At 37.5% G+C, this 12,419-nt stretch overlaps 1 protein-coding gene across 6 annotated transcripts in view; it reads left to right on the top strand.

The window, feature by feature from the left end:
• Positions 1-12,419, top strand: part of EPHA6 (EPH receptor A6) — a 529,992-nt gene that overhangs the window by 441,602 nt on the left and 75,971 nt on the right. For all 6 annotated transcript variants that reach the window (XM_052794417.1, XM_052794413.1, XM_052794416.1 and 3 more), the window contains one exon: positions 9,611-9,672. In XM_052794417.1, coding sequence (XP_052650377.1) covers positions 9,611-9,672 — 62 coding nt within the window. The remainder of the gene's footprint in view (positions 1-9,610; positions 9,673-12,419) is intronic.

Here is a 12,419-nt window from a genome sequence, read left to right as displayed (position 1 = left end):
ACTCACACATGTTACAAGCAAAGCTTCCTTTGTGGATTTCAGAATCTCCAGGAGTGCTGATATGTGGCCTCCACTGCTACTTGAAATGAGAAATTCTGCCTTTCTCATGTGTAGAAAGCAGCAAGATGCTCATAAAGGAGGAGGTGGTGACTCATCAGTTTTCTATAGCTCAGAAGTTGAAACTTTATGCAGACCAAAGGGAAATAGGAGCAAAACATATGTGCTCAAATAGGAAATGGAAAAAATACATGAAGGATATTCTAAAGTGCAAGACATGTCACAATCAGGCATAGTAATGAATAATCAAAAAATGCCCTGACATTTCAGAATAGGATTAAAATAAAACCTTAACCATGTCATACTTATGAAAGCACAAAAACATGTTTTACTGTAATCTTATGTATGCAATTTTTATATTTGCTCATTTTCAAATTTCTCTTGTAGCTTACTGCTTCTAAATATAACACACCTATGATAATGGGTAAATTCACAATAGAGATTAAATAAGCTTTGTTTCTTATGTCCCATAAGTATCTGTTAGGTATCATGGCATACTGAATATTGATGAAGTGCAGAAGCCCCTGATACACAGACTTAATTTTGTTTAAATTCCTTTACATGCTCTGGGGTCAACAGGGCAAGTGATCCTTGATGCAGTCAGACTCTGAGAACTAATTTTAAACCAAAGAATATCCCTTGCTCTTTCCACAAGAGGATGTAGAGTGGTATGAACATTGAAAATGTTCAGAGTAACTTAAGGGTGAAATGTCATTTGATTAAGTGAAATATGCTGAAATTCAGTTACAAAAAAAGTGAGGTGAATTGTTTTGGCTAATCTAACTGGGCAAAAGTATCTCTCTCAAACTGAATCTGAACAGAATCTGTTATTTATTATGGATTTTTTTAATTGTTCTTTGCTTAAGTGCTAAAGTGAAAGTGCTGGAATCTTTAGGGTTCTGAGTCAAATTTCAAGCAATATAAATCTTATGCCAGAATCAGTTCTATTAAAAACTTACTTTTTTTTTTTTTTTTCCTCCCCAGAACATAATTAAATTAAAACTGAGCAGCCACAATTTTTGTGGCTGGTCATTAACAAATTACTTATTGTTGCAAAGAAACTAGTCTACATTCTCCCTTCTTATACAATGATAACGGCTGCCTTTAATGCTAGGATTTCTTGCTTTAAAATGGGATGATATAACCTAGTACTTGAGATAGGATAGTCAAAAATGCAGTCCTTGATCTCTGTTCATTGTTCTGACTTGTGATTTTGTCATCTCTTAAACTCTTTGAAGTCAGTATAAGGTGGTCTTTATAAGGCATGGAGATGACAGAATGGTTCCAGTGTACAGGACCAAGATTCTGATGGAAACATCAGCTGTTGTAATGATCTGTGGAAGTTGTTGGGCAACTGCCATAATTCAGATTATGTTTTAAGGTACATCAGTTTATTCCAAGGGCCCAGGCTGGCACACTGTCCTCTAAGGATCAGGGGGACACAGAGACAATGCAAAGCCCTCTTTGTGCAGATAAGGTGGTTCCCACAGCTTTTTCTTGCAGGCTGAGGACTTGGTTTTTGTGATACCTCGGCCAAGTCACTTCACCTCATCTTCTCTTTTCACCATACTTAGCATGGATTTATCTGTTTATAGGTTAGTATTTGAAAAATAGTGTAAGGCTCTCAAATGAGATGCATTAGATGTACTTAGAATAGTTCATGCGGCAGCTTTCAGAACTGGTCTACAAACAAACACACCAGCTCTTGTTCCCCTCCATACTTCTGAATTCTAATAAGCCATCTTGCCCTAATGATGAAGGTATTTCTTTTTTATTTCTGGTTATAATATTCATGTAAACATAAGCAGCAGGAATAAACCAGAACTTTCATCATCCATATTGTATTTGTAATGCTAATAAATATGTAGAAAGAGATAATACGGATAACAAACCCAGCAAATGGAAACTTGAAGAAATTCAAATTTTTTTCAAAGATATGTGGCTGGAAAGTATAAATGCAGGGAAAAAATCAAAATTTGGGCCATACCAATATGGTATAATTTTAGCAAATGTTTCTCCCTCACCTACCCCACCTCCAACTAGTGACAAACACCTGTTTCTTCTGTTTTTACCCTCTACTGCACTCCATTTGGTTCTCTCATGGAAAGAGAAGAATAAGAAAACAAATCATGGAAATAGCGCAACTGCTTTCTCTTCACAGTTCCACTTTTCTTTCCTCAAAATCTTCCAGAATATCTTTTGCAGGCACACTGGAGGATTGATGTGAATTAGGGATTGCAGAAGCAGCATGCTGGAGACTGCTAAAACTTCTGTTGTCCAAAGCATTCTCCCTTTGTCATGTGAGAAACCAGGAGATCTGTTTGCAGTGCTTGTTGCTGCAGGAGGGGACGGACAGAAGATTTCAGAAGGTCTTTTAGAAGTATACATACTGACTTTGCCTGGCTGCCAAAACATACCAACAGACATAAATTCTTGCCAGTGGGTTACAGGGTAGTGAGTGGAAAAGTATTTAATATAAAATTACAGAAAAGCAACTCAGAGAACAGTATTTCAGATTGTGTTGATGCAATAAATATTCTTCAGCTAGCAATGACAGCTATATGGCCATAGTTTACTAAAAAATAGACAGTAACTTACGCTCATTCATGTATTTTTTATTTTTATGAATTGACTTTGCAAAGGTATCTTCCCTCGACTAAACTAACTTAACTAATGAAAAGTGGTATATAGATACAGGAAAATAGAAAGAGCACTAACAGCAAGATAAGTAGGTTATATCTATGTGATTTCCTGTAACAGCAAGATGTTAATGCTATCCTGTTTGCAAACTCTGGCTTCTGAAGTCTCAAGAAGCGGGTTGGAACTGCAACTTCTATTTTTTGAGGCTGCTTGGCACACAGGTCTTAGACAGGGACCTTCTGTAATCTAAGTCAGTAATGCAAGTGGGATGGCTTGCAGCAAAATTCCCATTGGCTTCATGTGTATTGATGTGGGCTAACAACGCAAAACCTGGCACAATTTTTTTCACTTGCTTTTTGCATAATCATTAGTTTTCTTTCTTCTTTTTTCCTCCATTGGTTTGGTGTTATGGAAAAATACAATTTTTTTTATTTGCTGAAATTAATTCTCCCCTGATACATACAAATGCAGCATTATTAGTAGCAGGAGTGAAGAAGCTGCAGTGCCACAGCAAATGTTTTTCCTATTTGAAGAAATATGTAATGAATGAACTAGTGTGAGATCTCGGAATGCCCTCTGACCCCTGGGCATTTCAGTGAGGGACACAGAGCTTTACTGTGGCTGCTTTGCAGGCTATTGGAGTGCTGAAAGGCCCAGTGCTACCTAAGGGAGTGCCTGTGCATTTCGCTCTGTTAGTCTTGTCTCTTTAGCTTTAGCAGGAGGTAAGTTATTGGAGAACCAAAAGCAGAACATGGCTTTGGAGTGAAAAAATGCCTGATATGGAGGTGATTTTCTGAGACACATGAATTCTGACCTGCAGAAGTGATGGAGCAATATTTTCTTATATGAATGAGAGAACAGATTCCACCATTTGCTAGTTTAAGTGGAAGAATGAGTATCCTCTGTTTATGTTAACAGATCTATTCCCATAATGGGTATTAAAGATTTCATTATAAGTAAAGACTGTAGAAATGAACATGTACTAACTGTATTCTTTTTGGAGGATTAATCTTACATAAAAAATTCATTAAAGTGGGCTTTACTGCATTATCTAAAATGACAACAGGAGACAACAAGCTGAATATTTTGTCATTGATATGACACTTCAAATTCTCCTCCTTATTCATCACCCTACCACTCAATTAAATTACACACTATCAAAATCTTGTGTTGTGGAAAATAGAAAGAGAACTAAAAATATATACGTTGTGAGTTTAAAATACAATTGGTATTTTACATTATTCTGCAATGTATGGCTTTCTTTTTTCTTCTTTGCATTTCTGCTTATTAAAAAAAAAAAGTCAAGCAGATTGATCAATGGAAAATACACAATTGTAATATATTCTGACGTGGCATGACATCAGTACAGATTGTCTGTCGTTTATGCTGGTTTTATTTGAGTGGCATTGCAGTACAGCTGGGTGGGAGAATTCCAGTGAAGAACGTTCTTAGGGAAGAAAACCCACCTTGTCAAAACCAGTCAGCCTCTTGTCACAAGGTAGCAGTTGCATCAAAACAATGAATAACCCCCACACCTTTTTCAGATTCATCTAAGTTCTGAGTAATGAAATTCATGTCCTTTTCCTGCATCATACCAAGCACTGATACTGTTCTGGCATGTTCAGTCTGGCTTTCTGAGATGGTGAGAATCTGAAATGGATCTGCCAGAGCCAGAGTTACTCCATGTGCAAGGAGGGGAAGCTTCTTTAGCCAATATCCCACACACGTGTCTGGGGTGGGAATATTTATAGTTCCACAGAAAGTATGAAAACAGTGAATGTAGCTATGGTATCAATATATGTCATGTATAAATACGACTATAATTTCATATTGTTATCTTAAGTATGTAGTAACATGATAAATTTCTTACACTAAGCGGCTGCAAATGCTAAATGTGATATACATAGTGTATAAAATCTGTATTTGGGGTTAAAATCTATTGCCTCAGAACACTATATAATTTCTCTACTTCAAAAGTCTGTTTTCTCGCAGTACTCTCTACTCCAGCACTGCTAGGTATCTAAAACTGCTGCAAGAATGATATGTTTGACTGATTTGATCATTGAATCCATCTTCAAACCTTTTTATATTTTGTCCTTCCCCAATTCAGACATGAAGCTGTGTGTTCTCCTCCAGCAGCATTTGCAGTTTTTAGCTCCTAGATGCTCTTGACCCCTGTCTTTTATTCCAAGTCCTCAGCCCAAGCTGACACCTTTTTCATTGTCGTTTTTCCATGCCTTTTCTTATGTGGATCTTGACTGTAATATTAACCTGGTTGTTCTTCAGATACTTCTCTAGTGCCTATGCCTGTATCTGTGTGAAAACACTCGCCTGAATTGGTCAAGTCTTTAAACTAGAGTTTAGGTTTCCACCTATCTGGTGAGGTGCACCCATGCTGCAGAGGGGACTCATCATCTGTCACAGGAGAGCCTTTTGGTGCATGATCTCTTGCCCATACAGAGTTCCCTGGGGCTACGTGCAAGCTCTCACAGATGCTCATGTAGCAGGCTCAGGCAGTGCTGGCATGGCTGTGCCTGTTCTGCAGCCTGTGCCATCCTTCTGAGCCCTGAGTGCTTTTCTGACTCCCATCGGTATTGCCTCCCACTGCTGTTTGTCTTTAAACCTGTTTCTTCAAGTAAAGATGTCCATGTTTTGTATGTGTAAGCAATCATAAATATAGGAAAATAATTCAATACCTTCCAGAATTGCATTAGCCTACCCCATGATAAAATAATCAAAGATCACTTCTCCATCTCAGAGACTTCTCTGCCCCACCCCTCCCCACCCCATTTGTTCATTCCTGTCCTTGTTTGGGGGATGACAAATTCATCTTTCTTAGTACCATGAGAGCAACATGGATTTTCATAATCTAAGTAATAGTCTTTTTTCTTTTTTTTGTTTAGAGGCAAATATTACGCTAGTTTAGAAATCTCCCAGTGTTATTTTTCAAAGTCAATTTTGTAATCCTCTTCAAAGCAAAAGCAGTATTCTGTGTTTGTACGGGGCTCAGCACAGACCTTAATCTTTTCTGGACTCAAACTGTACCATGGTATAAAGGATAACATCTGCTCTTTGCAGCTAAAATGAAACTAACATCAACTAATGTCATCCATAGCCTTTTGTCTTACCAAGAACTTTGTTCTACACGAGGCCTGTGTTGGCTGCCACCCTCTGACCCTTTGGAGATTGCAGAATGTTGTCCAGTCTGTCCCACCACGTGCCCTTGGGACTGGTGACTCGGTCTCTGGTCTGAACTGCCCAATGTTGGATTCTGCCCTTGGATGTGCCAGCGTCAGCTGTTCATCCTCACATCTCAGCCAGCTTCTCCAGAGCCAACCGCTAGTCCCATTCCTTCAACCATTTGTGAACTGGAGAGTCTGTTTGTGTAACACGAATGCATGAAGGAATCACTCAAGTGCCTCTACAGGGTACTGATCTAGGGAAGAAAATACGTTGTCTATTGGTAACCAAACACAGCCCGGTTGGGTATACTATACTGACTAGATGGAGAGAGCCACTTGATTTTCTGAACCTGTTTTCTCTACCACACCTTTGAAATCAAGATGTGTCCTACCTTATGTTTCCTGACACTTGGTGTACTTACATTTGTGAAATGTTTAGAAATCCTTGTATGAAATTTGCAAACCTATAAAATTATTGGAAAAAAAATTGTTTGCTGGGAATAGAACCTGTGTGTTACCACTTTGATGATAAACATACCCACTGGAATCTGCTGTGTAGCAGAGTTTTTTACTATATCTTCAAGCAACCAAAACAATAGCTGAGACATTTTTGAACTACAGGTACTCCAAAGACAAATAGTATGCTGACTATAAGTCTCACTGTATTGCCTGTCACAGTCCAGCTTGGAATACATAAATATCTTCAGTGATACATTAAACTTGCAGCCAAAATAGGATGGCTTTTATCAAGTACTGGCACACTAAAAGAAGATTATTTGAGAAGTTAATGTTAGGATCCAGATTTAAGACTTTTGCTTAAGATAATCAAGTGATGGAGCTGGGTTCATTTTTGTGATGGCTTGACACAATCTTGCATCAAGTTCGTTTGAGATTTGGGTAGGATGGCGAGTGATACAGACCGAGTCTGTGGGAAGCTATCAGCCTAAATGATTAAATTTATTGTTCACCAGAATTCCTGAATACTTAATGATATGCTGATCTTCCAATATACAGTGACCTGTTTGAAGACAAATGCTACCTATTTTGGTGTATTTACCAGATCATGCCATTCCTGTGCTATCATGTGGAAGAGCTGTGCTATCATGTGGAAGAGCTGGTTTTGTGTTAAGGCATATCATTTAAAGTGATTAAAGGAACACATCAAGCAGTTTAAAAACTCATAAATATTATCCAGTGAAAAATACTGACATGTCTTTTTTAAATCCACAGATAAATGCATATAGATACATTTCATAGTTACTTTAGCCTAGAAGATCATACTGTTGGTCAGAGCAAAATGAAGTACAGTTTGTTGGGGGGGTTTTGGAGGGGGGAATATTTTGTGAGAGAATGTAGAAGAATTAAAAATTGCTTTTACAAAATAAGTGTGAAAATAATCTGTGTTGAAGGATATTAATCTAAGGAGCATAAAAGATGTAACAAGAGCCTATGAACCTTTAGAGAACCTCACAGAATAGCTTCTGGAAAGCATAGGGCACCAAAAGTTTACTAACGGGAAACTAGGGGCACTGTTTTGAAGCTCAGTAGCTCCATTTGTCATTCCCTTCAAATGCAAATCTTCCATAAAGATGTTTTAGTTGTTGATTTAGCCAGAAAGAGGAATTTCTGGGTAACTTATGCCTGACCAAATATACTATCTGAAAGCCAGCTTTACAACCCTATTTATTGCAAGATGCTGTTGTGTGCAACAATTTAGAAATTACTACTTGCTTGAGAGGGTTCTGCAAATAGCAAGACCCTCTAGCAAAAGGCTGCTGTTTGTTTACTTCTCTAGATTATAGAATATTCTTTTCACATGGACATGTCAGCCCCTTGACAGTAAGCAAATGGCAAAGGTAAGGGAATCTAGGTCATTCATGTGCTTGAAACTAAAGAGAGTAGGCTATACTACTAGTCATCATTAGCAAGCTGAAGTAAAGAAAACATTAATTTTTAAAATGCTGTGATCTTTAACAGCTTAAAAGTGATGTATCGTTTAAGCTTATAATGCAAAACCAGGGTATAACCAATGGATGCAGATGAACATAAATTGCTTTGGTGGCAGATGCATATCTGCAGCCGCGACCAAACGCTCAATTAAAAAAAAAAGCAGCTGGCAATTCTTCACACTTCAGAAAGGCTATCCAAAAAGACTATTAAGGCATCTGAGAATGTTCACACAGAAAAAAATGTACTACTGTGCCAGCATTATGAAGCACTGTTTTATTCATTGACAACCTAAACTTGAGGGTGAATACAGAAAGAACCCCAAATTTTATTACAAGAAATGAGAGACTATTGTGAGGAACTTGAGAAAGACTAGGCTAAGCTACATGAATGAGCATCACTGGGGTACCTGGAACTCCAAGTCGACATGCTAGGATGAACAGAGAAATGGCTCATTCACTTTTTTAAATTCAAGGTTAGCTGTAACAGCTCAGGAGAAATACCTGGCTGTGGCTTATTGTATATTGTGGACAGTTTAATAAACACTTACACTGTTTAACCAAACTGAACAGACAGTTAGCATGTGCAGAAATGGACAATTGTGCTAGAACAGTCATAATACCCTTCTACACTTTCTCACCCTGAACACTGTTTGTTTCTCATCCCCTTGTCCAAATGAAACAGAAACATAATTTGAGAGGCAGAGGAAAAAAGTCATGAAAGATGCTTCCTTTGGATTTGAAAAATATTGGAACAGCTAGTGTTGTATTGAGAAAGTGAAATGGGTGGACTTGTGGTGTCACCACTTGGCACACCCCCAGTTTCGCACAAACCCCAAAAGAGACAGGCATTCTCAGGGAAAGAAAAGTTTGCCATTTTAAGACTTTTTACCTCCTTCCCAATCTTACTAACATACTTATTCATTACATTAGTTTTGCATATATTAGAATGGCTCCTTTGTAATATTAACAATTCTAAAAAACTTCTTGCTGTGTAGCCTGATTAGCATGCTAATTGGGCCTCTCCTGTTAAGCAGTTCTAGAGTGGTAGTTTATTCCTGGGTATCAACAGTGAAATGGTATTTAGTTAAGTACCCAGTTTAAGAGTTTATCTTCAGATTTGGATATTCTTTTAAGAAATAAATGTAACATGTTATTCTACTTCAATTTGGATATGATCCCACCCTGGAACCATACTGGAAAGCTGTGCTAGTTGAGCAAAACTTTGATTTAAGTAACATTGTGTATATGTTATGTATGTACAAACATATGAATTCAGAGTCTTGCTGGGTTATACACACCCAATACACACACCCAGTCTAGGAGAGCTTTTTTTGTGACATCCCCTTCTATCTATCTGTATGCCATTGAGATATTTTTCTTTGAGAGGAAAATTATGACACTGAGTTTGTAATTTCTTAGACATGGCTTATGACTTTTTTTTTTTTTTGTCTTAACTCAAATATATTCCAAAATGTTACACAGCGAGTGTTGCTATTTGGAAATAGCAGGCTCTTCTTTGATCCTTTTTAAGGGGAGAATACTCTGGAGCAAACAATGCATGTTCAGCTAATCCAGTACTGCTTCTCCCCCCACCCCCCCAAAAAGAAAGATAGAAAATAATTCTTAGAGAATAACACAGGGAATTGTGTTTGTGATAGAAATGAGGATTTTGAAAATACGTAACATATTTAACTACTGTGAATAATCTATGCATAACAGCTGGAATTATAAAAGCCCCATAATATGTCTATAATCCTAATGTGTTTCTTTGCTGTTTTGCAGGCAGACCAGTAATGATTGTAGTTGAATACATGGAGAATGGATCCCTTGACTCCTTTCTGCGGGTGAGGTGCCATTTTCTGATGACATTTGAATAAGACACCGTTCTAGGTTAAGATTTTAAATCATTTATCATAAATTAATTTCTACATAATGTTATTCATGGATTTTTAGTGAAGAATAGAAGCTTTTTCCCCAGGGTACATTTCTGAGGTACAGTGATGCATTAGAGCATGGCTGGGAAAAAAGAAGATTTAAACTTAAGAATATAATTGATTTCTTCTACAAAAGTAGTTCCCATATTTAGCAAAATGTATTTCAAATGGTGGTTTTGGGAAGGAAAAGATAAATTGAAGCACAAATGTCTAGCCTTATGGATGCAGTTCGTTTTTCTCAATCACCTTCAAAAATACTTTGTTGTGATTTTTTTGGTTGGTGAAGTGTAGAATAGACTCAGTAATTGATTTATAATTATTTATGGTTACTTGCATTTAACAAATTGAATTAGAAAACAGTTCATGGGTGAAATGTCTGGGCATTAATTAACCCCCAAAGGTCACTAATAAACATTAAAGAAGGCTACAGAAAACATGAATAATATGTAGGCACAATTGTATTTAATTTTTCCTAGAAAAGTACAAGGAAAGGATGACCCCCACTAAGCTAAACTTATACAAAAATAGTCTCTTTGTTAACAGAAACCCTGGAAATTCTCCGAAGGCCCACTGACATAAGACCCTGTGTGAATAATTTGATTGTCAAGTATTTAAAATTAGTCTTAAAAAGTAAACATCAGCCCTTACTAGCCCACTGCCTTGCCATTGCCATTTTGCAGAATGGTAAAGCTGGGGTTGTAGGCAAGGCCAGGGCTGGGGGTTGGGGGACTATGGGTTTGTGAACTTGTTTGAAAGGGTATCCCAAGTGCAAAGGAGAGGTGTTCAACAAGAAGCTGTGAAAACATTTGCATGAAAATCTAGATGATGGTGATTCAAGGATGCTTTGGTAGCAGGAAGAAGGAACTGCTAAGAGAGAAGAGTGAATAAGCAGGAGGGAAAAAACAGCCAACACTTTAGAAAGAAGGCTTAAATCAGAGAGAGGGAGAGAAAGTCATACAGGGAGTACTTGTTTACACAGCAGGTTGAGAAAAGAAGTAGCCACAAGAGAAGAGCATCTGGAACAGAGGATACCACCCTGAAAGCACATCAGAGCCTTTATCTTAGATATTTCTAGACATTGTTTCTCCCTTCTTTTTACTTTTGATTATTCCATAGTATTTTTTCACTAACATTTCTTGTTGTCCTCTTCACCGACTCTCCCAAATATTTTTTATTTTGCTTTCTCAAGACACATGACAGATATATCTGCTATGTTGTCAGAAACACACGAGCACCACAGTTTTTAGTGAGAATTTTCTGACCTCTCAAAATCAAGTTATTTTTCTGGAGAGTTTGATATCATCAAGTTCTTCTTAGAAACTGGGTAGGTTTTAAAACTCACACGCCTTGCCTTTCTGGCTCATCTCTCTGTCCATCTGCAGCAGACAGACTGCCGCTGATTTGAGTAGCTGGGGCTTCCCTGGTCTGTAATTTTTCAGCAGTGCTCCAGGAAGACTTGCCTGGGCCTGAAACTCTGCTCTGTGTGTGTGCCTGTGTGTGTGCGTGCGTGTGCAGAATTTCATAGAAGAGAATAAAACCAAATACTGAAATAATTCATGAGAGATAATTACCTTTCTCTGAATTGCTCTAGTATGATATCTATATTCCAATTATTCTTCACGTGCATTTATTTATCAGAATAGTTACTACTTATTAGGATACTTTAATAGAAACTGACATCAGCAAAATTATGATGTTACTGTGAAGCAATACTCACATTGCATCAGATATATTTGTAGGCAAAACTGCTGGGAGGAAATGTGAGCTAATCATTTCTGCTGCTGGTTTCCATGTATATTATTTTACAGTTTCAATTCACACTTCAGATATGATTTATTCTTCTAAAATGCTTTTTAAAAGGACTTTAGATAATATTCAGCATCCCAAAGCACTGTAGATATATCATCAGCATTTCTGTTAATAATTAGCAGAGCAAATGGCTGCAAAGTAACCTATTTAAAAAGAAATCCAGCTGCTTCATTAATAATAATTGTTTCCTGGAGATATAAGTCTACACTTTTAAAAGTTTTTGTGAAGATACAAAGAAGCAGAGAGGGTTTATCTTTAGCAATCCTAATGAAAGGTCTGTGGTGAATATAACAGTTCTTATGTGGTGAGATTTGGAAGGGCTTTTAAGATTGTCTACCTTTCTTATTATTTAAAGGAATCGCTTGTTACAGTGCAAAGTGTTTTTACAGAGAGGGGGGAAAAATCCATTTTTCACCATAAGAAATATTTTCCCACACACAGCAACCTGCAAAAATTAACCAGCACATCCCTCCAACCTGTCCTTCTCCAAAAGCCTGGAAAAATGGGTCAGTCTTACAATTTCAAAGTGAGACTCTGTGATGAACTATGTAAGGGTATTCCAGAAGAAAGACTCCTCATGGAAGACATTTGCCATCACCCTCCTCACAGCACTGGTGGGATATCCGCTTTCAAGCCAGTATGAGTTGTGCCACAAATCATAAACTCCAAGTAAAACTCTCCTTGACCCCTAAACCCTAAAATCTTAATAGCCTTTAATTCTTTGCTTTACAGATAGGAAATAAAGCACCAAGATGTTAAGTGATTTGCACGGTATTGTGCACAAAGTGCATGGCAGAGAGTAGAAATGAAATCAGTTCCCCTGAATCCCAGCCCAGCAGCTTACACTC

Source organism: Harpia harpyja, chromosome 8 (genome assembly GCF_026419915.1).
Source record: "Harpia harpyja isolate bHarHar1 chromosome 8, bHarHar1 primary haplotype, whole genome shotgun sequence".
NCBI classification, from domain to species: Eukaryota; Metazoa; Chordata; class Aves; order Accipitriformes; family Accipitridae; genus Harpia; species Harpia harpyja.
The sequence above is the reverse complement of the archived record's forward strand: the minus strand, read 5'-3'. Positions and strand labels throughout refer to the sequence as shown.